Source organism: Chelmon rostratus, chromosome 24 (genome assembly GCF_017976325.1).
Source record: "Chelmon rostratus isolate fCheRos1 chromosome 24, fCheRos1.pri, whole genome shotgun sequence".
Classification (NCBI taxonomy): Eukaryota; Metazoa; Chordata; class Actinopteri; order Chaetodontiformes; family Chaetodontidae; genus Chelmon; species Chelmon rostratus.
In genome coordinates, this window is record NC_055681.1 from 4,654,040 (window position 1) to 4,681,698 (window position 27,659).

Consider the following 27,659-nt stretch of genomic DNA (forward strand, 5'->3'; position numbering starts at 1 on the left):
ATAAATGTCACTTTTTAAATCTAGTGCTGTTCACAATTGTTTTTATGCATTTTTTAAATGTTTGCCACTGTATTTTATACAATGCAACACTCAACAGCTAATTTGAATGTTTCTGTTCTTAACTATATTTAAAGAAATATATTGTGTAAATAGACTGGGGGGGAAACGCGCAATTGTATAAATTAATAAACTGAATGCATACAGATTAAAAAGTGTTTATTATGAGTAACAAAATATGATCTTTACTACAACATCAGGTATGTGCAGAGGTGACTTCACTGCAGGTTTTACATGTGAAAAACCAGCTGTGTTTGAACTGAAACATGGAGAGCAAAAAGTTTCCAGCTGCAAGATCTGAAGCTGATGAACATCCTGCAGCTGCACGGTAATGCTTTTATATCTCAGTATCATTTATGGCAGCTGTCAGTCACTTTGGCTTGTTATCACATTAATATGCACCTAGAATCTACTGTAGTTAGGCTCAAATGAAGTTTTATAAAACAGAAGTGTACATTGTTTCCTGCACAAAAAATATCATTGCAACAGATAAATGCACATGTTAAAATGTATTAGCGATAGCAAAACTGTTCAGTGTATAAGTCAAATCAACATCATGTCATCTGTAAGTGCTAACATTTAATCATGATGCTGCCATTACTACAAAGTTCTATATAAATGATTCTTATATACTGTATTAGACCATACATTCAGAGATTATCATGGCACAATAGGTGTCTCACAGGTCAGATGAGCCTTTCAGTATCAGTTCACGTTGCAGTTTCATTCCAAAACTTGAGACCCAAAGCAAAATATTCCAATTCATAGAAGTTAGTTGGTAGATTCACTCCTACACTGATCCACTGAAACTGTCAAACCCCCTTTCTTTAAAGCCCCTATGTGTACAGAACAGTTCAAAATATTTTAACACCAATGTGCTGTTGTCTGAGGCTTTTATTTTGAAAGTCCTCCACATAAGGGCTTTAAAAACGCTGAAATGTATAATAATCCCCTCTGAAATCAATTCCATTCCCCTCTAATGTTAATACACAGTCTGTATATATATATATATATGTGTGTGTGTGCACCTGATACATCTTCAGCACGTTCCTGTGTGACATACAACACTAAAGCATTACAGCAAGCATTACAAGCAATGAGTACTTTCCTGTCGCAGCTCATGGCAACTCAGTCGACTATACTGGCCTCCCTTTGCATTCCTCTGAGGCAGCGGTCCAGAAGCACCACCGATTGGTTCGTTGGACGCCCTGACCTCGTGGTGTGGGACACACAGCAGCACTTAGATGGCCATTGTGCAGAGGATGAACTATTAACAGGGAGATGAGAGACAGAGGGGTCAACCAAACAGTCCTCGACTGGAAACGCTGTTTCACAAGCAGCTCGAAGTGACGTCCTGAAACAACACTGAGACTGCAGCTCAGAACAACACGCCTATGCACCGGTGTCCTTAACAATGAGACGAGCAGGGCAATCAGGTGGATTTAGGGACTGCAGGAAAGTGAGGGGCCAAAGGAGCGAGGGTATGGTAAGGTTTCTCTGTCACTGGGACAGCAGAGGAGGAGCTTTCTCCTGCATCAGGGCACAATGAAACAAGCAGGTGAATCCTAATCATTCATCTGCATTTTTTCCAGTCCCTCCTTTTTTCTTAAATAAATAAGCTCAATGCAAAACTGATTTTCTGTCCACCACATTATCAACATGGCTGCCAAAGGCCGGAGAGGTTAGATATCATGTAAGTCATGGACAGAAGTTTTTTTTTTTTAGCATCTAACTGTCAAACTCTTCCGTCTTTGTCTGTCACAGTACAGCTCTATGATGACACAGCGTTTGAGGCTTGTAGTAATACTTTTCCCTCTAACACAGCTGCTGACATGCCTGAAATTATGTTTTCCGGGGTCTGTTACTGCAGGACTCGAAGCTCTTTGGCATGCAAATGATCAAACCTCATGACCCCCTCGCGGATTGATTTGGGCCTTGACCACACGTATACTGATATTTTGCAAAACAAATGTTTTCCTCTGTTTGTGCCTCTCGTTACATGCAAATAGTGTTTTAGGTCACTACAACAGATTCTTTACAATTCTAGTTTCTGTGTATTCGTGCAACCTTAACTAATGCATGCACACTGCTGCTTTGTGTAATAAACAACAAATTGTATTTGGTTAGTGCAGCCAGGTCGTGTGACAGAAAGATGTTAAATAACTGCAAAGTAATAAATAATAAGCAACTGTAGTTTGTTGTTTTAAAGTTACATATCATTGATGTTGTCTCTATCGCCACCTACTGGCCCGACGTGCTTGTTTGAGCATACAGAATCGTTTGTGTGATCATATAATTTAACTTTAAATTAGCTAATAAAATATCCATACACGTGTGTCAAGGCCTCAGTGTGACAAGCGTGTTCAGTGATGAGTTTGCTGAATCTAAATCTGAGTTAACATTCAAGTGAAGGTTAATAAAGCTGGAAAGGCTTTTTTATGAAGTGAAACAAACGGTTAATCTCCCTCTCCATTCCTCCATCCCATCATCACCTTTGTTATAGGCTGAATAACCTGCAACCTATCGGCTGCAAAAAGAAACCGGGACTTACGTCGTCATACTGGAAGTTGACAGATCCCTGGTGCATGGTATCTCTCCGTCTGAAGTTCTCTGTAACAGGAAGAGTAAACGTTCACAGCACTGAAGCGTCACGATTTCAATAAAGCTCACTCCACAACACCTTGTGACACAGATTCAGAATACCACAGCACTTCAGAGGTGACAACAGGGATTACAGGAGGAATGAAACCAAACGCAATTTCACCGTCAGCCCACGTTAAACACATGTGGCTGTCCACCGCCAGGTTATTTCATCCCGCTTCTGCGTTTCCTACCTGTGAGAGCTTGCAGTTTGACACAGCAGGCCACGTAGTCGTCAAAGAAGATCCTTCCTCCTTTGTTGTAGCGCTTGATGATGACATTCAGGGCCTGAGGGCTGATGCGGTAGCCTGAAACAAAAAATGTCAGATTATCTTCTCCCATTTCAACATGTGGCATGTTGGCAGACACCACTGTTCCCTGTCAAGATATGGGTCAAAGGAGCGACTTCACATGGACGCAAAGCGCTAAAAATAACAACACTTTACTGTAAATGCGTTTGCTACATCTCTGCTGACAAATGATCATATCAGCACGCTCGCTGTGTCACAGTAAGCCAGCTCACACCTCACATTATTTCCCTCATCCCACAGCTTCACACAGCTCCTTTTCTATTCACATGAACGCATCAGTCTGGAAAACAGCAGGTATTTTTACTCACTACCAACACTCAGTGACTGAAACACGGGTGGCAGACAACAATGCTACATGCATCAGTTACTGTGGTCTCTAATGAGCACATTAACAAATGCGTCAGAGCAGGAAATCAGTCCTAACTGGCCAAAAATTGTTCCAGTGTCGCATTTATGGTCCTACTTTTAGGACAAGGAGTCAAATTATCTGTTTTATTATTTAGGAAATGACTCCCATCTAAAGAAACTCATGATAGTTATTTTTAACTCTGTTACACTCAGACAGAGATGCTTCTTGATGACAATGAGTTTTATATCAGGTTATTTCTGCAAACTGGGTTTCAGCCCATTGTTTAGCTGTCCAGCTGCAACTTTGCTGTTTTCATTGAAAAAGCTCTGAACGCCACCTGCTCAGCAGCAAACTGCAGACAGACACGGTTAGACGCTAGCTGGTGGACACAGTGGAGCGTTCAGCCGCTAAAGAGCCAGATATGTCTGTCAGGAGCTAGAGACCAAAAGCTGAGCAAAAAGGAGCCTGAATGTTGGACTTGTATATAAACGATAATGTTGCTGCGTAACTGCTGGATGTATAAATAAGCAACTGTCAGCTAAAACATTCATTTGATCAACTCAAAATGACGACAGTGCATCAGTGTTGCTCACAACTTTTTTCTGCTGCCCTCAAGTGGCCAAATGTGTTATAGCAGGTCATAAGAGGTATATTATAAACATACTTTATATACCTTTTTTTTTTACTGCACTGACAAATTGATTTTTACACTGTAAAACAACATACTAAGTTTGTATCTTGGTCATATTTCTATTCTACTCAAAAAAATCTGAATGTTAATGTACAAAAAGACTATGTTGGCTGATATTAACAAAATGCAACAGAAGTAAATAAATATTTTTATCTGCCTGCTTTAATCCTTCCTCTTGTAACCTGACTGTCAGTTCTGAGGAATATATCTGAATTTCAGATTATTAGAATATGAAGCATAGGTAGTAATTAGTGTAATGTTTTCCTCTGTTGAACAGTAGATGATATGTAGAATGGCTGTCTGACCCCTGGATGCTCTACTGTGATCAAAAAGACACAGATCACACCATTCAGCACAGATTAGAGCCTAACTGACTCCTATGAAGTCTAATTAAGTGTCATTAAAGATTCTAATCAACAGCAGTCATGCTATCACGACCACATTAATGTTAAACTGTTAAAACTCTCACCCATCGAGTTGATCGCCTGGTTCATCTCGTGAGATTCAACAGTGCCGCTCCTGTCCTGGTCGAACATCATGAAGTTCTGCTTCCAGCCGTTCAGAGCCGTGAACAGCTCCTTGAACTCGTTGAAACCCATCTTGCCTGTAAAGTCCCTCTGGTGGAAGCGTGCTTAAGGTTTACTAACAGCTACTGACTGCACACAGCGACTGTAAACACATTTCCACGATGAGCATGAATGAAAGGTAAGAGCAGAGATGGCGAGGGAAGCAGAAAGGATACATCGAGCATCGCGATCATGATCCTGCAAGTCTCCAGGCTGAACGCTGTGAAGAAAACAAGCCAAGCATTAATTAAGTTAGCTGCAACAGTCCGTGTATATTAGTAGCATATTGGCTCTGTGTTAGTCATTATCAAGCACTTATTAATGCCTTATTCTGGGGGTTGAGGGTACAAATGCTTCCTTTCTTACTAGAGCTGTCAACAAATATTATAAATCCAAATTTATGTTCAAATTGTAAAAAAAATCCAGACAAACAATCAATCATGCTGGTGCAGCTGCAGAGCAGACAGGAGCTACGGGGGCCAGTTTCTGTTGTGCAGAGATTATTGTTGTTTTTGTTTTGTTTGTTTACTGGGAACATCTGTTGAAGTCAGACATGTCTCTCCTGTCAATGAAAATAATGGAAAATAAACAGATCTTACTCTTGAACAAACATCTCTGTATGAATTCTTTCCACACTGTAAAAATCTGCTGATCTAACCAAGTGCAATAATCTTATATTTAGATTTTTAAAAAATCTAGTTGGTCTTGTTATTAGTATAAATGGATTATCTAATGCCGTCTAAGGAAGATCCTTCTTCTCCTTAATTCAAGTAAATATCACTTGCCTTGCCTTGATAAGCAATTTTGTCTTTAATTCAGATTTCTTTAATTACGTACAAGGGACATTTCAAGGCTACATGTCTTATTTCAATCAGTAGTGCATCAGGACAAAGACATCTCATTTCAAGCATCAGCTCTGTGGGTCCCAGCTGGTAAAGTTACAGTGAAAGTCACAATTCAAACAGTGAGGCTTACACTGTATACATGTATTCTCACATAATTTGTACATTGCACAATGACCTGATAACCACCATAACACCCTCCCCTTAAGGTATGGACTAGAAATAATACTGATATACATAAAATTGACTTAAGGTAGGTGTGTCATAGTCTGTTACTGCCCTGAAACTGTGGGGTCCCTTTCACATTTGTTCAAAAGTGATCCTGTGTGTTCAGAAGTACAAACTTAAACAAAGTGCTGTAAAATTGCAGTTTTAATATTGAAAGCTGCAGTTCTTAATAAAAAACATGTTTTTTTCTGAGAGAATTGTCATGCTTCCTTATCTTAAGAGCATGAGGTCTCATTTTGCTCCCTAAAAACTAGACTTTCATAGATTTCTTTTAAAGTCATTTGAAGCTAAAGTACCCTAGTTTTGAGTAATAATAGGCTCCTTTTGCATTAACTAGGCTTAACTAGATAGCTTGAAGTCAGGTTGAGTCTACAATGACAGTCAGACATCCTGACTTATTTTACTTTTGCAGTGCATAATGTTGTCAGACACTTAGAATAACAGTCTGAACTTGTTAGTGGACGTACACAAAAACCCAAAAAACAAAATCCCTAACAAAAACTGTGGTCTCCATTAATCACTTGGACATAAAAACATTGGGAAACAGGACCTATAATCATATTTTGGTTATATTTGACTGGAATTCCCCCCGTTTGTTCGGGACATTGAAATCTTCCAGCACCGATCAGAAACTCTGCACACATGATGTCACTTTCATTGATCGAAAATGAAATGTAGGTCAAGCTGAAACAATCGAAAAATTCGACGACACGGTGTAGTACAGTACACTACTTAATTTGCCAATTTTGTAATGTGCAGGTATGCAGATCTTTTGAAAGACTTTAGTATTGAAATAATAAAAAAGTAGTGTGTCTCTTGGTGGATGCAAAGATATTCAAATGGTTCAAACCTCTGAAGTTTTGTTTTTTTAGAAACTTCACTTTTGTCCGATTTTGACAAGTGGATTTACTTCCTATCAATCAGCTGTAGAGGGAAGACTCTTACTTAAAGGCCTTGTACTTAAATATAGATATCCTAAATATGGATATGCAGATGACAACATAAGAACTGCTTTGTAATGACTAAAAAAGAGCCAATATGCTACTAATATGCATGCAAATAAGAACCAAGTTAATGAAGAATGTGCATCACAGTGGAAGACAGTGAGTCATTTAAAAGGTACAAGGGTTAACAAAGGGCAGTAGCTGCACATCCTGCTTTCATGTGTGGGGGCGTGTTCAGAAAAAGGCTTCGAGTTTTGTCCTCACAGTCTGAGTCAGCATAGACCACAACCCTTGACCCCAATTTTATTGAAGTCACCACGTCACTGCTGCAGGCAAAGCGCTCACTGCATCAGTGTTTCAGCAAATACTTCTACATTTTCAGATAACTTCAACTAACTGAAACTCCAGAGATGGATTTCAGCGCTGCATCAACCCAAAACTTCTCCCTTTCTCACCGTGTTAGGTTTAATATTTCATTAAGTGCAATATATGAATAAACAAGGCTGATTTCAAGTCATTGCCCAGAGAAATCAGTGCCATGTGCAGGATTACCAATCAGACTCGTCAAAAAATAAATAAATAAGCGTATCAACATGCAGATGGTGTTTGATGAACAACCTACTTGACAAGTCAATATTTGACTTTGTCTCATGCAAGAAATCTGGAGCACATTTCGAGTCAGCTGTCAGTCAGCTGTCAACCAATCACTGTGGACACAGTCCGCGCATTTCAATCGTGGTTTTAACGAGACACTTCCCCTCAACAGAGTGCACATCTGACGGCTTCTCACAGACTGCGGATACATGCGGGAGTCCTTCGTCATCGACAACTGATGGGAGAGGACATTAACAACTAAACTGCGTTTTTGTACCTCCAATGTTATCCAGGAAAATGTGATTTAAATACCATTTTTAGCTGTTTGTTAGCTCCATTTTTATCCTGATATGAAGCACCAGGGGGAAGTGAAAAAGAGCATAGACCACAATTATTAAAGCACACTGACTGCAGGTGCTGCTGGTGAGATAAGATCCTTTTTGAGTTCTGCCCCAGCTGTTCATTTGTTAAATGCATGAAATAATACAGCCTACATGCCGACCTTGCAAGAATAAAAACACCCCACATGAGCTAAGCCTAACTGAGCATTGTAAAATAACTCATGGGAGAACTATGATTCAGGAGTCAGTCCTGCTCCTGTGTGGAAGGCAGAGTGAACTCACGAGTGTAGCTGCCGGTGAAACCAGACTGGGTCAGACACTTCTGGAGCTCCTCGGCATCGACCTCGCCGTCCTGCACGGAATAGGAAGTGATATTCAGTCATGTGTGACTCTCAGAGGAATAAACAACGTTTTGAGGAGACCGGTCTGCTGGTCAAGTGTGAGGCGATGAGAGTGGAGAAACGCTGTGTATGATACCACTGAAGTGCTGTATACACTACGCTAAATGAAAACAGGGAAAAAAGCTAGAGGGAGAACATTTGAGTTCGGAGCAACTCTAGCGTTAGTGGACTCTTAAATATTATGTCTAGTGTGGAAGATTTAAAATGCCTCAATGAAAACAAATAAAGAAATAAAAACACACTGTATTTCCTTTTTATGAATAGATTTTGCTGCAGGAAGCTGTTCAAACAGACACTTACAGGAGGAGTGGTGACAGCTCATTAGTCTTAGCTAGCTTGTGTTAACTTAAAGTAAACTCTGACTGGTTTAACAGAGGATATAATAATTGCTAACAGACGTCCACAAGGCAGAGAGCTTGAACTCCCTGCCCAGGGGCGGAATGCAGGGCTACAGGACGGGTGAATAAAGGACACTCAAAGCAGGTCTTAGGTCACATTTTCTGAAATGCAGCACCTTGTTTTGTTGTCAGAACCAAAGTGACAGCAGTCAGCTACAGTGACATTGTGCACAATCTGTCCTGTATTTCTTCTAACTATATACCTACATCTATTAGCATTAGCATATCGTCCCCCATTAAACCAGTGTTTTCTGTAAGATAATGCTAATTAGCTGTCGACACTTCCCTATGAAACAATTCATTCAGTTAATAAAGGCAGAAAGCTAAATAACTGTCATGTTAACACATTTTTATTTATGACGCATTAATGCAGACAAAAATGAAACACATAACAATTTGTATTGTGGTTCACTCCATGTTTTTATTTAGCGATTTTAAACTTTCCATAAAATACAAATTCTAAATGAATCCACTGTTTTAAGCTGCTTACACTGTTCACTGTAAAGCCAGTCATTTGCCCTGATGGAACGTACAACAACTGAGGCACAGTGGAATCAAGTTGAGACAGATCCCCAATATCTCTCAACTGTGAGCTCAATGAACTGTTTCATGAAACCTGAAAATATCTGCAGGAATTTCCTGTTCTTGTCCAAACTGAAATGTGAAGGTTACAGCAAGCCTGCGTGGCCTTGTAGAGAAAAGGCTACATGTAGAATAAACATGCACGCTTCTAGTTATTCATGAGATATTTGTCTAGCTTACCTGGCCTGCTATGGCTGTGAAGTAACCCCACATGGGATCATTGGCAGCTAGGGGTGCAGCGCCGTACGTGCCTGGATAGCCTCCTCCAAAGTGGGCATATCCCCCTTGGGGTGGTGCGCCTCCCATGGGCCCACCCATGTGCACGGGCATGGGGCCTCCCATGGGCCCTGCTGGCATTCCTTGAGGCGGCATCCCCTGACCTGGCATGCCTGGCATTGGGCCCCCATACTGAGGCAGAAAACAGATCAGAGAGCAGAGATAAAGACACACAGACTCAGATTTAGTTTTGTACAGTACGTGTGTCAAAAATGTTCCAACGGGTCCCATATTATTCTTGAGGTCTTGACTTGCAGCACTGACCCTGTCGCCTCTGGAGGCCTGCCTTTGGCCTCCAGCCAAAACTTAGGGCTCACTTAGCAAAAGGTTAACTTCTTTAGGAGTACAAACCTCAGTCCTGCCTTTCATTCTAATGTTTCGGAGCATTTCTAACACCATTTCTGGAAGATTTCATTTCTACTTTGCAGGCCAAATGACTCTCAGACAGGAGAATAAAAATAGAATAGACACACCTGTGGGCCATGTAATCAATTAATGATTGCCTGGGGGGCAGTGCATTCACTCGCACACATTTAACTGTACAAGGTGTCGTATAAATTATATCAAACTAATTCTATTACAGCTTAAAATACAGTGTTTACGCTTTTAAGAGGGTTTTGATTAGCATATCACACTATTGGTCAAGCCTCCTCTCACATTCACAGTCAGTAGGCTAAAGGCAATGAGGCTTAAGATAAATTCATCCCGGAAGAGATTCCGAATAAACTGGGAAAGCCAGTTTGGCTCCGAATTAACACGACAAACGGGAACAAAGTCACATATTGCGGTGACATTATATCCAACGCGCTACAGGAAGACAGGGAAACATGTAACAGCACACCTTTTAACTCATTATCGGAAATTCACTGACACGAGAGCCCCCGGCTAGCTTCTCTGCTAACGGATGTAGCTCGCGTGTCACGACAAAATCACGGCTGCATGTAATTTACTCACCCCGCCGTAGCCTGGATAAGCCATTTGGTGAAACAGAGCAATGTGTCACAAGTTTAATATCTTTGAAGTGTGACGGACGCTGTTGCTCTGTTAACACGGTTGGAACTTCCGATAAGTCTGAATAACTGCGTCATATCCGAGTTGCCGAATGCGGAAGTGAGTTGACTGATGAACAGATGAAACCAATGGGCGAGGGGGGGAGAAAACGACCCGCCCTCCATCCTTGCGCTTGTATTTGGTGCGGCTTTTAAGTACTTCTCGTAAATTTGAATTCCCCTACAACGACAGTCGAAATCAGTAGAAACTCAAAAACTGAATATCAGAACATGTATAAATAAGAAAAAACATATACATCTATCAAAGCTGTTAACAAATCTATGCCCAGTATAGTAATACCATATTTTAGCTCTAGCATAACATTCCCATTTGCCATCACGTTAAGTGTCCACTTTCCAAATGTTTCAACGAATCTTTAAGTGACAGTGTTCTTTTCCTTGTGATGTGATCGGTTTTAAAATCGTATTTCTGATCTTTTAATGGCGCAGAATGACTGTACAAATGCTTGAATTCCATACCAGAACCTGTTTTATTTTTATTTTTACAAAGCTGGAGATCCAGAAACTATGTTTCAAAAGCTTTTTTTATTATGATTTTCGCAAAAATATTTGGCTGTCCAGCATGGCTTACACTCACCACTAGATGGTGCTTTTTAGACTTTTGCGAATGCCATGTGATATAACGCCAAAAATCTACTCTGTATTTTATTTCTGCAACTAAAGATATGGCACTTAGATTCAGTTTGCACCTTTTAAACAGAAGCAGAGATAGCTCAGAGTGCTTTACATAAAGCATAAAATGCCTTAAACATACAAAAAACAATGACGAGCAACATCAAACAAATTTGAACTGGAATGAAATTAAATATAATAAAACTTATGAGACAGTGTATATTTTTCAGCACTTTAGGAACTATTATACACTCGCTTCTAAAATATACCATGCTCACAAATCATGCTTGATTTCTATGTCAAAGATGATCATCTGTGAAAGCGGTTAGAGGACCCACACCTGCACAGGTTTTCACCCTTCAGTGAAACTCAGAGGAAACGTACCGTGAGGTCGACAGAAAAGCAGCGTATTGGGTTGTACGGGAAGGAGGTGGTGAAGGGTGCAGGGGACGCCACAAGTTCCTGTCAAGCTGTGTGGTGTCTCATGCCTCCTTCTTAACCAAACATCTGTGGTGGGAGGCGTCAGCTTTCTAACCACAGTGGCATGCCAACAGTCATGCACTGAAACCTGGCTGTAACTGTGAGATTAGTGAAAGTGTGATTGGTGTCTGACAGAGCTGCTGGTTCTTGAGGGCTTACACTGGCAGCTATGAAGGTAAATAATGTTATAATAATAACATGCAGATGTGAGGACTTGTAGGAATAATATGTATGTGAATAATGTTAAGTTTTTTTGTGAAACGCCTCCATATTTTTATTATGCATTTAAAGTCACATGACGTGACAGTGTGGCGTAACATATTTGAAAAGCCCAGAGAGCACTTAGAAAGTGCTTTTCTCTGCGATTGTCTTTCTGCGGTCCGCATCATACTATTTCATTATTCATTCACAAAATGTTGTCCTGAACATCACGATACTTTCAAGTCTGCAAACGTGGACTTCCTGACAAAACTATGGCTGTTTGATATGCAAATGCATCGACAGAAGAGCGTGTGAAGTCCGGGACAGTTTTTAAAGGTATCATAAGAATAAAGGTGCAGTAGAATCAGAGAAGTTGTAGTTTATAATACACCAAACAACTTCAAACTGAAAACACAGCATTTTAGTAAAGAATTTAGGTGATGTACAATGAATACATGTGTTCTGCATATCTGTGTGTATATTGTGCAGTGGCGGGAGAAGTGTTCAAATCCTTTACTCAAGTAAAAGCAGTGGTGCAAAATAACTAAGTACATCTACTAAATTACTCTACTGAAACACAATTTTGCTCCATGTGGCCGTTACTAGTTTACAGATGTTACACATAAACATTCAAAATGTTGACGTTTTAGCTGGTAGAGTTTGAATTATGTTAGATATTGTTGGGTAGTTTAATCTTATTTGTTATAATGATCAAATGTTGTAGATGTAAACCTTCTAGCAGAAGTATAAACTAGCTTGAAAAGGAAATACTCGAGTGAAGAACAAATATCTGAGGAGACGTATATGCATTTCCTCTCCTTCATGTTTTCATGTCTTTTCTTGGTAGTTGCTGTATGTTTGACAAACTGAAACACACACTGCATTTTTAAAATAGCAGCAGTAACAGTAGCAGAGAGGTTAGGTGTCTTTGCACAGAGGTGCAGGCGGTGTTGAGGTCAGCTGCTGCTACAGTACATTAAGCAGAAACACACACTGCTCCAAGGATGTTAGCAGAAGATTCACTGACCCATTTCTAACACCAGTGATTCCCTCACAGTTCCCCAGACACAAACGCCTCGACTCGAACGCAACTCGAGCCAAGAATGCAATTATAGCACTGACACTTACACACAACTGTTGAAATCAAAACCAAGCATCCCCGTTTATCCCTCTGAATAAACACTGGACGTTTCCCCGAGAGGACCTGGTCACGGTCGAACATTTTCAAGTGCAAATACCCAGCATCAATTGCAGGATATAACATATAAACAGTATTACGCGCTGTAGCTGTAACAAATTGTACCCTTTTGTCTGAGGCGTCACTGTAGACTCTGAGAACTAATAATGGGCTTTTTTTGGATTAATTGAAAAAATAATTGATAATTAAACATCATTTGTAGGACTGTTTCATATCATCAGCATCCTTTCCCCTCATTTTCAGTTATTAATAACAAAAATATTGATTTATAGGGAAACAGTAGCCAGGAAGACATGATGTGTACGAGCTTTAAACACCTTTAAATGTCTTTATATATAAGAAATAATCTACTCAGACACATTCATACACACATTATATGACCAATCAAAGCTCTGTTGTGCACAAAAGGCTGTTTCCTTTCTTATTCATTCTCCTTCTGTCTGCCTCCACACACCAACACTACATCTGTCCAGTAAGACGAAATGTGTTCAAACCGACACCTATAAACGATTTTAGTCGCGCTCAGTGTCGGGCAAATGGAGGCATCTACGAAGTGACGCTCTTCAAACAAGCCGTGCTGCATTAGGGGAAGCATCCACTGTCAATTTGTTTGCTGAGGATGTCCGGTGTGAGGGGAGCGAGTGCAGAATATGATGTCTATTCCTCATAAAGGCACAGCTTCGTATTTGTTAAGCTTTTAACAGGCTTTTAGCGTTTACTGTGACTGCTCAGCACTTACAGTATGTACAAAGAGGAAAACTTCCCCAGTCTGTGGCAACATGGACTAATATGGACTTTTATTTCCGTCTGTGAATCCTGTTTTTAAAGATCAGCTTAAAAATTCTTGCATGCATAAATAAAACTGAAACAAAAAGCTTATTAATGATAATGTAAACACTCTCATTTATGACATTTGGTTCACTGGCCTTTGCCTCAGCTGTGCAGCAGACTGGTCACACCTGGACACAATTCAGACACATGAGGAGTGAGAGGTGTGAAGAAAGAGGCTGCTGATACGAGTCCACAGCCATGCCAGCCGCTCTGTGAGGCTGCACGCGAGCAGAGCAGAGCTAAATGCTAATATGTGCACGCAAACATCGAACAATGCTAACATGACAATGTTTTGCAGGTATAATGTTTACAGTGTTCACCATCTTAATCTAGCATATTAGCATACTAGCATTTGCTAATTAACATTATGCAGAAAGAACAGCTGCGGCTAATGGGAATGCTATTATTTTGCAGGTCAAGAACCAAAGGATTGGATAAATTGAAAATTTGACCGGATGATGGCAAATTTCGTGACATGAGTCAAAAGGGGAAGTAACTCAACAAACAAGGCCTGAATGCTTTCAGCTGCCCAGTATTACAAAAGGGTTTATTTAAAGAGGCGATGAAGCCAGGAGTGTGTTCAGCTTGAACTGTGGCAATACAGCAGTGAAGCCTATGTAATGTCTGCTGAGCAGAACCCACGGTACCCACAGGTGACAATTACGGGATAACGTTAAATGTACAAACATGGCGTAAGTAGAAAAGATTCAAAGTCAGCAGACTGACTCAGTTACGTCTGTTTCGCAACAATATCTACCTAAGTTTGCTAACTTTAGCCTCCAGAAGCTACTGGTCATGGCAGACAGAGCAAGGCTGCAGATGCAACACCCCTGAGTGTACTGAACTGAGAAAAGGTGTGATTTATTCCTTTAGAGCTTCACTTTTAGCTTGTAAGAAAAACAATGTGCTGCTTCTTCAACTAAAATTACATAGCCTCGCTTTAAAGTGACACTACGCAACCTTTGCTGACCAGCAGCCACTGTGGCCACAAGGGACGGTTATGGGATAACAGTAAATGCTAAAATACAGCGTGACAGTTGCACAAGTACGTTATATATGAGTAAGTATGTATGACAAGTAGTCATGATGTCGGGAAACAAACGCAGTGATTTTTGTAGAAATATCAGTATTAGCAGTGATCATACCCGAGCAGGCTTTTCACTGTGGGCTCTTCCTTCTTTCAAAAGTCAGAGTCTCACTTTAAAGTATTTGTATCTTTCTCTGGCTCATCTGTACTTTTATCGGACGTTTGGTGTGTCTTTATTACCCCGTAAAGCAAACTGAATTGCATGAGTATATGAAACGTGCTGTGCAGATAAACGTGCATTGCCTGTAGCAGATAGCAGTCAGGGTCATAGCTGGATTTTAAGTAACCTGAGGTTATGAGTCCAGGAGACTGTGAAAAGATCTACACTATGAATATTTTTCCATGTTTTAACTTTTTTTAAAAAATTAATTTAAATCTAGTTGTATGTCCTCAGTTTCCCTACTAAAAGCTGCTTTCTACAAATCCAAATCCACTCTGCCAGGAATAAACTGTGGTGGGAAAAACATTTAAATTGACATTTTTATTCATTAAATGTATTTCTACACTGTTTTTAGCCCAACTATTGCAAAATTTAAGCATACCGAATATGTAATTCAGTTTAGTTTTATTTATATGGCACCAAATCACACCTTTTACACCAACTATTAAAAAAAAAATCCACCACTTGTATCTTTAAATTAACAATTCAGCAAATGGAAGTCTGGAGTGAGGGCTGAATATCCTTCATGAGGTGTTAGTAGATGCCCACGTGGACTCTGACAGCTGAAGGTCCTGCAGATGTGTGACAGTATCGTACAGTATTAAACATCTGGAAAACTCCCTAAAACACCCCTAATGTTTTGTGTATTAATTACATTTCAATCATGTATTTCCTGTTCATCTAACAGTACTTCTGCACATGGATCCTTTTGTTTTTCTGCGGTCTGTTCTATTATGGGGGAAATTGTTTGCACACAGCTTGATGACAGTAAGCAAGCAGTGTCATGAGTCACTGCCTGAACCAGTGTCATATTTGTGGCTTTTCACTGTGCAGCCACATTATTTCATGCTCTTCACTCAGTAAACTGCTCAACTCCCTGTTACAGTGAGCATTCTGCGCACAGCACGTCTGAGCAACAGGGAAGCTTGTTTTATATCGTTGGCACTTTACAAGCAGAATCCTGGTTATCATGTAAGTGAAGCCTATAAAAGTGCCATATTCTCAGAGAGAAGGGGGCGATTTGTCTGGACGCACGAATGAATGACTTGTGACAAACAGTGGACAGTTTGGTGAACAGCTCGAAAAGCACTTCCTCAAAACACCATCAAACCAGACGAACTTTACACCGCTGGACCTTGTTGTCCCACCTTTGAAACTTCGGTTCAGATAATATTTAACAGCACAGCCAGAGTATCGCATAACTTCAGTGTTCCCCGCGTGCGCAGCTGGCTGGATCGATGGAGTTGTGATTTGGACGGATATTGGTTCAACACTCCACCAAAGCGCAGAAACAATGGTTGGTGCTGTTTTGTTTATACTCACTTGTCGTTGTTGTGATGGGTTTTGCTCCACAAGGAGATCTTCGGAGCGCTTTTCTCACTTTTGTCCGTTCACTCCTGATCAGGTCTCCGTCGGGAAGGTGCTCCTCGGAGTCTTCGGGGTAGCAGTCGTCGTCGTCTTGATAGCGGTGCCCACGGCTTTATATTTGAAAGGTGAGTCTTTGCTTTTAAGTGATTCACATGTTGGAATTAGTGCATCATCTGCGCCCCGACGCACCGTTAAACACATCGGAAAGAAAGAACATTACGCACGCGTCATTACGCACGATCCGTTTGGACCACTGTTAAATGGCACCTCTTCAAAATACTGATGTTGTGAAGCAGTTCAACTCAGAATTTATATTTTCATTTAAAAACAAACACACAGGCTGATTTCCTCTCTCTCTATATATATGTGTGTGTGTGTGTGCACATACGAGGAATTCGACTCCGGTTTAATCACTGCACTCATTTACTTGCGTAGGAAGAAACAGCTGAAAGAGGACAAAAAGACAAAACCAACAACAAAGGACTGAACAATAATTTAAGTAATGCAAAAATATAGAAAAAACAACATACACAATTAAATTTAGATGTGCACACACACACACACACACACACATATATATATATACATATATATATTACAAAGGGAGGTTTATAGTTTAGTTTCGATGATACACATGCATGCCTTTATATAGCTTCAAACTCCCTCAGTATCAGTTCCTATAATTACCCCGCAAACACACACTGACGTAGGCAATTTTCCACTTGTCATTATCAGTTGCGGCCTTTACAGCACTCATCTTCCTTTATGATGATGATCATGATGTGTGTGTATGATATAATATCTGTGACCTGTGACCGTCAAGTCCCTGCCAGGCTCTAACCTTCTTACATGTTGATGTTAGATGATCAGGGTGGGGGCGGCGACCAGACTTATTTCACCCTGGAGGACGTCTTCAACAATTCACTGAAACCAAGGTCCTACAGCATGAGGTGGATCTCAGGTGGGGTCCGTTTATGGTCTGAATTAAACCTTGACAGTGACCATGATCACAGCCTTTGTACTCAGAATTGTAAATGTGTTACTGAGGATGCTTTATTGTCTATCAGCTACAGTATTGTCCTTTATTCTGGTTACTAATTCACTGGGATTGATCCCCTCATTCACGTGTCTGTCTGCGTGTGTTTGTTCATGCGTGCAAGTATGCATGGAATTATTTTTAACATTTAGATGGTCCTGATGGCTAGATTAACACAGGGTAGGTTTATGTGATTGGTTAACACTTAATGGATCATCAATTAATGACTGTTAGCTCACAGTTACCTCATACATTGATCTAACTACAAGCCGCCACACTAGCTGGAGTGTAGCTGAATATTCATGGTCCCCTCATGATGAACTGCACAGTTTCATGTCGTTCCATCATCGGGTTTTTCTCCTCCTTCCCCCGCAGATTATGAGTATCTTCAGAAGACGGGGGACACAGTCCACCTCCACGATGTGCTCACAAATGCGTCCTCACCGTTCTTGACCGGCGACAAGTTTGTAAGCCATCCTCCCCACATGTGTGTCTGTGTGCTTCTTTTGTGTCAGCAGCTTAAACCGCATGATAGCAGCGTGAAAATTTTCTGAACAAATGCGGCGTTGTGTGCGAGGTCATGAGCAGGGGGTCACAACAGGTTTCTTTTTTCCAACACAGGATGAAAAAAGCGCCTATGATTACCAGCTGTCTGCTGACCGCAGATATGTCGCATTCATGAGCAACCATTCCAAGGTACGCTAAACTTTTATCCACACTCATATGATGCATATTTAAAGCTGAAGTGATCTACAGAGTGATTTTTTTTTTGTCCCATTAGCTGTGGAGGCATTCATTTACAGCTATATATTCACTTTATGACCGGGAATCAGGGTAAGTACCCCAACTGTGAATTTCGTTGTTTCATTTTTACAACTCTGCCTATGGACGGTTAAAACCATGCACTTATGATAATGCACTCCAGTTAAAAGCGTCCGCCAAGCCGTCTATGTTATGCATGCAAAGTTGGTTAATTTTAAGTGTTTCCTTTATTAGAAACAGAACAGCAGTTGTAGAAATCACTTTGCAGAGAAGTAAAGCTTATATCTTTTCCCCCCACTCAATTTCAGCAAATTTCTCGACCCCTCTGACATTCCTGATGAAGTTCAGTACTTTGCCTGGGCTCCTCAAGGCAACAAACTGGTAAGCCTGGGCGGACGAATGCTCGGTTATGTGTACAAAGCTGTGAGCGGCAGTTCGGCTTTGAAGTGTTGATGGATGACGTGATCGAGCACAACCTTCCCCAAACACTTGACCAGAGCAAAAATGGGTTCAAAATGGGTTTGAGAGGGTCCAGAAAACAAGCCAGACGGTCTTTTCTGAATGTGTTTGTATTCTCATTGTATTTTCAGGCCTATGTTTGGAAAAATAATGTGTATGTGAAGAGCAGCCCTGAGTCGCCGCCACAGCAAGTCACTACCAATGGCAAGGAGAATGAGATTTTAAACGGGATCCCAGACTGGGTGTATGAGGGTGAGTAATTCATGTCAAACTATAAAGCCCGTTTACACGTGGCTTTAATATCTGGATACATCATGTGGAAAATGACATCTGATCCACAGGCCTTTGCATTTACACCTGGTTTTAATAAGAGCTCTCCTTATCGCTCGTTATTCACTCACTGCTCGATATATTTTTGGACTCTCGCTCAGTTATTTTGATGATCGCTTTCACTTCTTCTAAAGTGCCAGTACCTTTACTTGACTAAGCATCTGTATCCCCTCCAGAGGAGATGTTCTCATCCAGTCAAGGCCTCTGGTGGTCGCCCGGGGGGAAGTACGTGGCTTACATCGAGACCGACGACACTAAGGTCCACATCATAGAGTACACCTGGTACGGCGACAAGGAGTACCCCAGCACTGTTCACATTCCCTATCCGAAGGTGGGGCGTCCATTCCAGGCTTGTTTGACCCTCACAAGCTTGTACTTGATCATTATTTGTTGTATGTCAGTGAGCTGGGTACGCTCGGTCCACACTTGCTTGGTGTAATCTTTATTATCTGGTGCATCCTCTGTTCTTTCCCGTGCAGCCAGGAACTCCAAACCCGACTGTGAAGCTGTTTGTTGTGGACACTGACAACACAACTCTAATCACTGAGGTTGTCGTTCCAGACTCATTCAGCTCGAGGTAACGACATATCTTTTATAATGCATATATACTTTGTATTTTTAGGAGCTTGGAGTGTCATAACTTCTTTTATTTCTTTGTTGCCCTCAGTGAACACTACCTGGCCACTGTCACTTGGGTGACAGATAATCGTATTGCTGTCCAGTGGCTGAAGAGAGTACAACAACACCTCATCGTTCAGATCTACGATTCCAGTGGATCTAAATGGGAACCTTTTCAGGTAAAACATGACGTTAAGAACAGGTGGTTTTGTTTTATCTGCATCAAACAGTGTAAATACACGGTGGAGAAACTGAGAGAGTTTTTCAGTACACAAACCATTTTTTGAAGGGAAGAACGAGTTAAAGGTTTAACAGATCTGCACAGTTTATTCTGTCGATCACATGAAGTTCAGACATTTCCAGCTTAAAGCAACAAGCAGCATTTTAGTTAATTGCAGCCGCTTCAATGATCTCATTTGTGTAAAAATGATTCATGTGCTGCAGCAGCCTTGCTGTTGGAAATTCCCTGTGTTAGCTTAAGAATGACAACATCTCTTTGTGTTCTGATAAAGTGGGTGTGTTGTTATAAAATGTAGCTTAGTGCTGCTATAAAAGAACAATCGTATTTCTTTTTACAGCAACAGGAGGTGAATAGTCCCAGCGGTTGGGTTGGGCGGGTACGTACAGCACCCTGATGAAGGACACGTCTGGTGATACTTTTCCAGTTTCTATACAAATAACACAAAAATACACTGGGCAACATGTTTCTTAATGACCATAAAACACACACTGTAGTTTACTCTGACTCCATCCCAGAAATACTTCCTGGAGCACCACATGTGGATTCATCCACCGCTGAAAATAGTCCCCCACAAACGCACTATTTCCTCCTGTTTGATTGATGTTTGCCAGAAACTACACCGACCAGCTGTTTTAGGAGACTATTTGGAGCTGCTGATTATGTCGCCAACTAGCTAACACACTTGTTCTTCCCAGTTTGCTCCATCAGAACCAGTTTTTGACACAGACGGCAGCAGCTACTACCTGCTGATGAGCGACAGCGAACAGTACAAACACATCCATCATGTGGCCGCGGTAGGTAAAATGATTTATTTTAGCCACTTGTCCAGTATCACACACTGCACAATGTCCTTCATGAATGTTTCTCATGTTACCGCCCACTCATGTTCTGTTGTGACTCATTCATGCAGGAAAAAATCACAGCAATCACCTCTGGAAAATGGGAAGTCATTGACATTCTGAAAGTAACTGCAGATAGTGTGTAAGTTGGATAGCTTTACTGCAGCTGCACCTTTCCATCAAATCTCAATATTCTTCATGTCTCTAACGCATCATTTTCAGAACTTTCCCAAATCTAATTCTGGCATATTTGGATTCTCGCTAAGTCACAATGGAGTTTAAGAGAAAACAGAAATGTCCCATGAGCTGATTTCCTCTGAAGTCTCATTCATTCCAATTATTCCACAGATATTTCTCAAGTAATGAAATGGGTGGAAAGCCAGGAGGAAGGAATGTGTTCAAGTAAGGGTCTTTATTTTACAGTTTTATTACTTTTGAAAACACATTTCATTTCATTTCTTCAGACTTACAGTGTATGTGTGTGTGTGTGTGTGTGTCAGGTGGACCAAAGAAGGAAAGACAAAGACGTGTCTGACTTGTGTGCCCCATGGAGAAGACTGTCAGTATAACTCGGCCTACTTCAGCCACAATGCCTCCTTCTACCGGATGAGCTGCAGTGGTCAGTCATGCTTCATCTCTTTGGTCCCTCCCTGATGGCATTTTATTTAAAATAAATGCATTATTAAAAGTATATATTTTTTGTCATTTTAACACAAAGGTCCTGGCATTCCTCACTATTCTCTCAGGGATACCCTGAATAATAAAGGTAGTCCACATACTTTGAATTAAATTTAAAATTACATGTAACATTAATTGTTATTCTAATGAGCTTTTTATGTCTTTATATTTGCAGAAGTAAAAGTTCTGGAGAATAACAATGAATTCAAGAGACTGATATCTGACATCCAGATGCCCACCATGCGTCGAGACACCATCGTTATTGAAGGATTCAGTGAGTTAATCTTTACCATTAACTCTAACTCTCAGCAAGGCCGCGATTAAGCACATTTTCCAAACTGCTGAACTATTCCTTTGACTGTTTGAGGCTCAAAGAGGTAAAATGCAATGCAATATTTTCACAAAAAGCGTCTTTACCACCTCATTTAGCATCTTACTGCTGCTCAGATTTATCTTGTGGCCCTTTGCAACATCAGGTATCTCTTCCACCATTGTTTTTAACCCTGATATGTGGACGCTCATGTTTCGACAGCTCTCTGGTACCAGATGTTTTTGCCTCCAGGATTCGATGAGTCCAAGAAGTACCCTTTACTAATAGATGTGTAAGGATCCATCCAAAAAGAACATGTCAATGCTTTCAAAAAGAGGGCAAATACACTGATACTGAACCTTTCCAACCCTACAGGTATGCTGGTCCCTGCAGCCAGAAAGTAGACTACGTCTACAGGGTGAGCTGGTCCACGTACCTGGCCAGCACCGAGAATATCATCGTCGCCAGCTTTGACGGAAGAGGAAGCGGTTACCAAGGCGACAAGTTAATGCACGCAATCTACAAACGTCTGGGAACCTATGAGGTGGAAGATCAGATAACAGCAGCCAGGTAAGGAGAGCGAGGAGCAGTTTAGAAAGTCAACGCATCTCCCGCTCAAACAAACAGTTTCACCCTCCCTGTTTCCCAGGGAGGCTTGATAAAACTGGATCCGACTTGTTTTTCTGGGGCTGAAATGCTCCCAGGTGCACACAGACGTACACACAGGAAATGTCATGAGCATCACAGAGTGACGACCAGGATCTGCTCTCATGCAGTGCTTAATTCAGCGCCCTCAGCTGAGTCTCTTTTGTGTTACAGGAAATTCATCGACATGGGCTTTATTGACAAAGACAGAGTTGCTATTTGGGGCTGGGTAAGAATTAATAAACATTTTTATTAAAGAACAAGAGAACGCAAAAAAAAATGTATTGCAATTGCATAGCTAAGAGGCTATGGCTCTAAGGATAAGTTAATGTTTGACCCTCCGAAGTCTAAGACGAGCTGTTTATATTTTGCAGTCTTATGGTGGATATGTGACGTCAATGGCCCTGGGAGCCGGGAGCGGAGTTTTCAAATGTGGAATGGCGGTCGCTCCAGTCTCCAAATGGTTCTATTACGGTATATATACATATATATTTACAGTTTTTCATGTTAGCAACTGCTACAGATCCAATGCACTTGAATGACCCACTATTATCCGCCTGTTTATTCCAGATTCCATCTACACAGAGCGTTACATGTTGGAGCCTTCAAGCAATTACGGCTTCTACGCTGTGAGTTTCACACATCTGACGGTCTTTATTAGTTATTCTATTGCCTGTGATCACCAGTAAACCCTAATCTGACTGTGTGCAGAACTCAACAGTAACTGACAGGGCCAAGAATTTCCACTCAGTCGATTATCTTCTGATTCACGGGACAGCTGACGGTGAGTTGTCTGCATTCATGTTTTGCACAGGAATGCCGATCATGCATTGCCGCTGCAGTTTCTTTTAAAACTACAGAAGCACACATTCCATGCAGCAACATAGCAGCAAAACTGAGACCCCCGACCAATCTTTATGCTCAGATGAGTTTAATTTTTTAGTGACCTTTCTTTTCAGACACCGTGGACTGCACTGAAAGCTTTCTGTTGTTGTTGTTATTGTTGTCGTGTTGTCTAGACAACGTGCATTTCCAGCAGGCGGCCGAGATCTCTGAAGCTCTGGTGGAGGAGCAGGTGGACTTTGAGGCCATGGTGAGTAATCTGGAAGATCACTGGCAGACTTCATGCTTTCTTAAGGTCATTGCGTGGAGAAAAAGATGTGGACATCTTATCTTCTTCTTTCAGTGGTACACAGACAAAGATCACGGGCTCCCCGGCTCAGCCTATCAGCACGTCTACACCCACATGAGTCACTTCCTGCTGAGGTGTTTCGCATGAAGTCCGCTGGATCACCAATATCTCTTTTCATCGCCTCATGGGAATCAAAAGAAAATCTCATTTGGCTGAAGACTTTAATTGGAAACGTAGGCTTGATGATTAGAGCTCCACGTGGCAGGAAGACGTCCTGAGAGGAACCTTAACGCGTCGTAACGTCATTCTGTCAGAAAACAGCAGCTCATCTGGGAATCATGACCTCTTTGCTCGTAACACATCTACATGAAAAGTTGTTTGTTTCAGTATTTCATGAAACCTGAGCAGAAAACACAGATGTAATGAAGTGAAGGTTGAAAATATTCTGTCTGTACTTGTGCTACTTAGACGAGTCTTTACAGTGTTGTATTAAATTGTGCACAGAAACACAATGAACCACAGTGATTTTATACAGTTTTATTAAATTTATGGCATTGTTGACTGTTTGGTGTAATAACTGTTTTGTAAAACAATAAAGAAATAAATAATGAGAGCTCCTTTGTTTGAAACGAACAGCAATAAACACAGAGTACTGCTGAGTGTTAGACAAACTCAAACTTTGAGGGATCATCACACCCAACAGACAAGTCAATCAAGTTCACATACATGAACCGAGTTCCACTCAAGATAAATTAATTACAACACACACTAATGACATTCCCCTCAGCTTCCAGCCTAGGTGCTAATCAGCAAATGCAAATACTAATTAGCATGCTAGTTTGGGAGCATGTTAGCATGCTGATGTTAGCATGGCTGTGGACTCGTTGCCTCATTGAAGTCAGGGTTAAATTTCAGGGTTTAGCTCAGGATGGTTACTCACAGCAGGGTTTGCTTTCCTCTTCATTGCGCTCAATAAAACTTTGGGTCTATGGGAAATTTTGGAAATAATAACTGAGAAATATGGTGTTGTTTCAGCCTCGACACTACGCTGATATATCTTTGCCATGTGTATGAGAGAGAGTGAGAGTCAATACAAGGACGTTTATTTCTGTAAAGCCTCGATCTTTATTGAACAGTAGCCTGTAAAAATGGAGATAATCGCCACGGATGCGAAAAAAAAAGTCAATATTTCCCATCTTTTGACTTTGATCGCAAAGAATCCACAAATACTGACTCACCTCCCAGATGTGACAGCACACATATTGCTTCCCATCATGATGACACAGTAGCACATTAAAGCATCTTCTCTACTTTCTGTTTGACAGGATGAGCCGCGATTGTTTGATCTTAACACCTAAGTACCAGCTGGCATCACGCATGAACGGCGCCTTTCCTTTCTGAACAAATGCTCGGCTCGTTGATCCGCCCGATGTGATGGGGCCCGTGTCTAATGGGTCGAGAGTAACAGGTGGACCTGGCAGAGTGGTGAAATTGGCCCACCTGAGCAGACCCATCATGCTCCTCCTATTACAGTATATAAGGTGAGAGAGGGGGGTTGGATTCAGACTCCAGGAACAAGCTGAGGAACTAACAGAAGCTTTCTTTGGAAAGAGAAAAGGAAAGGTGAGTTGTGTTTTGTTCTAATGGTGAAACTGTTGAAGCTTTCTGATCCACTGTGTGTGTAAACCCCCTCTCTGTGTGTGTGCTGTTCTGTGGTGCAGGTTATAACCATGAAAAGCATCCAATCCCTGGCTGGCATCCTCCTCGTCCTCGGCTTGGTCCAGAGCAGCTGGCAGGTTCCTCTGCTGGAGGGTGATGACAGCTCAAGGTACAGAAATCACATCTAAACTAACGAGATTGTGCTTCTTTAAGGAACCGCAGGTGTCACTACTTTTAATACAACTGTATTTAAACTATGAGGTACGGGAAAGAAAAGAGAAGAAATGCTTCAATCTGACTGAATCACAATTAAAGTTGTGGTATAAGTGGTTCATTTTAGGTTAATTTCCAAAAAGCAGTATGTCTAAGATAAGCCTGAGATAAGCTCATATGTCCAGAGGAGACGTTTTCTGCAACTTAACCCACATAGAAGTCGAAGTGATTGCAATGGTCCGACTGTGTTGTCCTCCAGCTTTGAGGCAGAGGACACGTTAGGGGACGAGCCGAGGGAGCTGTCCAACATGAAGAGACACTCGGAGGGGACTTTCTCGAACGACTACAGCAAATACCTGGAGGACAGGAAGGCACAGGACTTCGTTCGGTGGCTGATGAACAACAAGAGGAGCGGGTCAGTGCGGGGTCCATTCGGACAACTATCAGACAATCAGATTGTGAAAAGCTTCAAATGGCAGCTATATTCAAGCTCAGGGTGTTAGAAATAACCTTTAAACGGGGGTGGTGGAAGAAGGATCTGATACTTCACAATGTGAGAATACTCCATCACAAGTAGAAGTACATTAGTACAGAAGTATTATCAGCTAAATGAATCATTCTGCAGTAAAATTATGTATTATTATATCTGACATGATTACATGTTTTTATTGTTAATACTGCTCAACATGGTTTAGCCCCATGTTTCCCAAACTGGGGGTCAGGCCCCTCCAAAGGGTCACGAGATAAATCTGAGGGGTTGTGAGATGAAGAAAGGTCTGCTACACACATTTTCACTTTAATCCACATGAAAATATTGGATAATTTGATGTCTTTGAACCTCAAACAGTTATTTAATTGAAAGCAGCCGATGGAGGATGTGTCTCTGGCGGAAACATGAAAGGGGCCCAGAGAGGCGACTTAGGGGCCAAAAAACCTGTAAACCACTGGTTTAATCTTTAAAATCCAGCCTCAAATTGTATGTATTTCCAATGACTGTTAATATTAATTATGAATAATGAGCAGCATCAAGTTTAAAAAGCAACATTAGCAGCTATTATGAGTTATATTAGAGTTTAACAGTCAAAAACTGCTAATCTGTGTGTGTGCAGTTTGACCAGGTTTGATTGACAGTGACCAAACTAAGTCATGACTGAGCCAAAATGTTAAAATCTGATTGGTGCACTTAAGTATGTGACATCACCAATTTCTAGGTGGGCCCTGCCCACTTCAAACCAGAGAGAAGAACACAAAAAAGAAATTTCTCATAGTGAGAGCCTGATGGAGAAAATATCATTTTAAGGCCTTTAACAATGCAAAGTGTTTGCATGTTTTTTAATGTAAATCTTTATCTTTAAGGTAACTATTAATATAATTGTCAGACACGCCTTCGGACACTGAAACCTTCCAATGCAGGGACACATCTCAGCTGTCCTCACTCAGTCTCACTGTGTGTTTTCAGTGCTGCAGAAAAGCGCCATGCAGACGGGACCTTCACCAGCGACGTGAGCTCCTACCTCAAGGACCAGGCAATCAAAGACTTTGTCGCCAAGCTCAAGTCTGGACAAGCCAGAAGAGAGTAGGCTGTCCCTCCTTCCTTCTCCTCCTCCTCCTCCTCCTCCTCCTGCAGTACCAAAACCCCTCACGGCCTTCCTGTGTCTGATTCCACCATGGCCAGAGAGACAGAGAGATCAGGAGTTAATCAGCTGCTTCTTGCGCCACCTTTCTCCCTTCTTTGCTTGTTTTTTTTCTTGATGTTCTTTGTGGTCGTGCTAAAATAAATCACCTGAACTTTTTGCACTGCGTTGATTGATGTGTTACGCGATGATTGACACACAAGCACACGACGAGCCAATCACGAAACGATGCCAGCCACGCGCTGTCTTCACCTGTCAGACGAATGAAGATGATGAAAAGTGATTTTATGATGAACGCCGCACTGCCGGTGAAAGTGGCACTTTGTGTGATGTGCCTGTGTACACATTCAGATCTGGAACGGACAGGCGGGGTGAAGCGTTCAGCAGGAGGCATGTAGACGGAAGCTTCACCAGTGACGTGAACAAGGTGCTGGACTCCATGGCTGCCAAGGAATATTTACTCTGGGTCATGACCTCCAAGCCTTCAGGAGAGAGGTAAAACTGAGTGACACGACCCATCTGATGCATGCACAAATGCTCAACTTGGTATGACTGTGATGTTCTCTGTTTTGCAGTCAGAAAAGACAAGAGGACCAATAAGACACTCCTCAGGGACTCCCTCTGTGCTGCACACAAAGCCATATGCAGGAGGAATAGAAAGCCATACTGCTTTGCATGTTGCAATGTCGACACGATATTGAAATTTGTAAGTCTTTTTTACTTGCTGCATGTGATGCAAAGATACAAAAACTGCCACTCTTCCATAGTTTTTATGGTGCGCCAGAGAGAAGGAATGAAAATGAGGGCGTATTTTTTCTACAAACTTAAATTATTTTCTATATTTTTAAAACAAGAACACAAAAAAGTGAAAATCTC

At 41.3% G+C, this 27,659-nt stretch overlaps 3 protein-coding genes across 5 annotated transcripts; 2 read left to right on the top strand and 1 right to left on the bottom strand.

The window, feature by feature from the left end:
- Positions 1-199: 199 nt before the first annotated feature.
- On the bottom strand, positions 200-10,315 carry gca (grancalcin). The gene is made up of 8 exons (XM_041966350.1): positions 10,175-10,315; positions 9,125-9,352; positions 7,846-7,915; positions 4,791-4,834; positions 4,518-4,665; positions 2,892-3,005; positions 2,609-2,667; positions 200-1,324 (listed from the first exon to the last, which is right to left on the bottom strand). The coding sequence occupies exons 1-8, from the start codon at positions 10,196-10,198 to the stop codon at positions 1,298-1,300; spliced, it is 714 nt and encodes a 237-aa protein (XP_041822284.1). The 5' UTR covers positions 10,199-10,315; the 3' UTR covers positions 200-1,297.
- Positions 10,316-11,448: 1,133 nt separating this feature from the next.
- On the top strand, positions 11,449-23,873 carry dpp4 (dipeptidyl-peptidase 4). Of its 3 annotated transcripts, none has more exons than XM_041966096.1 (26): positions 11,449-11,557; positions 16,265-16,352; positions 17,090-17,188; positions 17,639-17,730; positions 17,885-17,959; positions 18,045-18,097; positions 18,334-18,406; positions 18,616-18,736; positions 18,991-19,145; positions 19,294-19,391; positions 19,482-19,611; positions 20,011-20,049; positions 20,369-20,467; positions 20,584-20,654; positions 20,861-20,914; positions 21,013-21,131; positions 21,231-21,278; positions 21,366-21,464; positions 21,723-21,792; positions 21,876-22,070; positions 22,320-22,374; positions 22,520-22,619; positions 22,716-22,774; positions 22,857-22,929; positions 23,165-23,238; positions 23,332-23,873. In XM_041966096.1, exons 1-26 carry the CDS (start codon positions 11,552-11,554, stop codon positions 23,422-23,424), a joined length of 2,238 nt encoding a protein of 745 aa, XP_041822030.1. In that variant the 5' UTR covers positions 11,449-11,551; the 3' UTR covers positions 23,425-23,873. The 3 variants fall into 3 exon arrangements, with proteins under 3 accessions (XP_041822030.1, XP_041822029.1, XP_041822031.1); XM_041966097.1 differs by lacking the exon at positions 11,449-11,557 and adding an exon at positions 14,040-16,156; XM_041966095.1 differs by lacking the exon at positions 11,449-11,557 and having other exon boundaries at positions 14,038-16,352.
- An 804-nt stretch (positions 23,874-24,677) lies between these two features.
- Positions 24,678-27,383, top strand: LOC121627167 (glucagon-1-like). The gene is made up of 6 exons (XM_041965870.1): positions 24,678-24,900; positions 24,999-25,105; positions 25,409-25,564; positions 26,609-26,725; positions 27,135-27,278; positions 27,359-27,383. The coding sequence occupies exons 2-6, from the start codon at positions 25,008-25,010 to the stop codon at positions 27,381-27,383; spliced, it is 540 nt and encodes a 179-aa protein (XP_041821804.1). The 5' UTR covers positions 24,678-24,900; positions 24,999-25,007.
- Positions 27,384-27,659: the final 276 nt, after the last annotated feature.

Excerpts from the sequence above, each read along its gene's own strand:
- gca (XM_041966350.1), bottom strand. The coding sequence starts at position 10,198 with ATGGCTTATCCAGGCTACGGCGGG. Across the intron at positions 7,916-9,124 it reads TCACAGCCATAGCAGGCCAG|GACGGCGAGGTCGATGCCGA; the intron begins GTAAGCTAGACA and ends TATTCCGTGCAG. Across the intron at positions 3,006-4,517 it reads CCAGGCGATCAACTCGATGG|GCTACCGCATCAGCCCTCAG; the intron begins GTGAGAGTTTTA and ends TTTTTGTTTCAG.
- dpp4 (XM_041966095.1), top strand. The coding sequence starts at position 16,154 with ATGGTTGGTGCTGTTTTGTTTATACTCACTTGTCGTTGTTGTGATGGG. Across the intron at positions 19,146-19,293 it reads TTCACATTCCCTATCCGAAG|CCAGGAACTCCAAACCCGAC; the intron begins GTGGGGCGTCCA and ends TTTCCCGTGCAG. Across the intron at positions 19,392-19,481 it reads CCAGACTCATTCAGCTCGAG|TGAACACTACCTGGCCACTG; the intron begins GTAACGACATAT and ends TGTTGCCCTCAG.
- LOC121627167 (XM_041965870.1), top strand. The coding sequence starts at position 25,008 with ATGAAAAGCATCCAATCCCTGGCTGGCATCCTCCTCGTCCTCGGCTTG. Across the intron at positions 25,106-25,408 it reads GAGGGTGATGACAGCTCAAG|CTTTGAGGCAGAGGACACGT; the intron begins GTACAGAAATCA and ends GTTGTCCTCCAG. Across the intron at positions 26,726-27,134 it reads TCTGGACAAGCCAGAAGAGA|ATCTGGAACGGACAGGCGGG; the intron begins GTAGGCTGTCCC and ends GTACACATTCAG.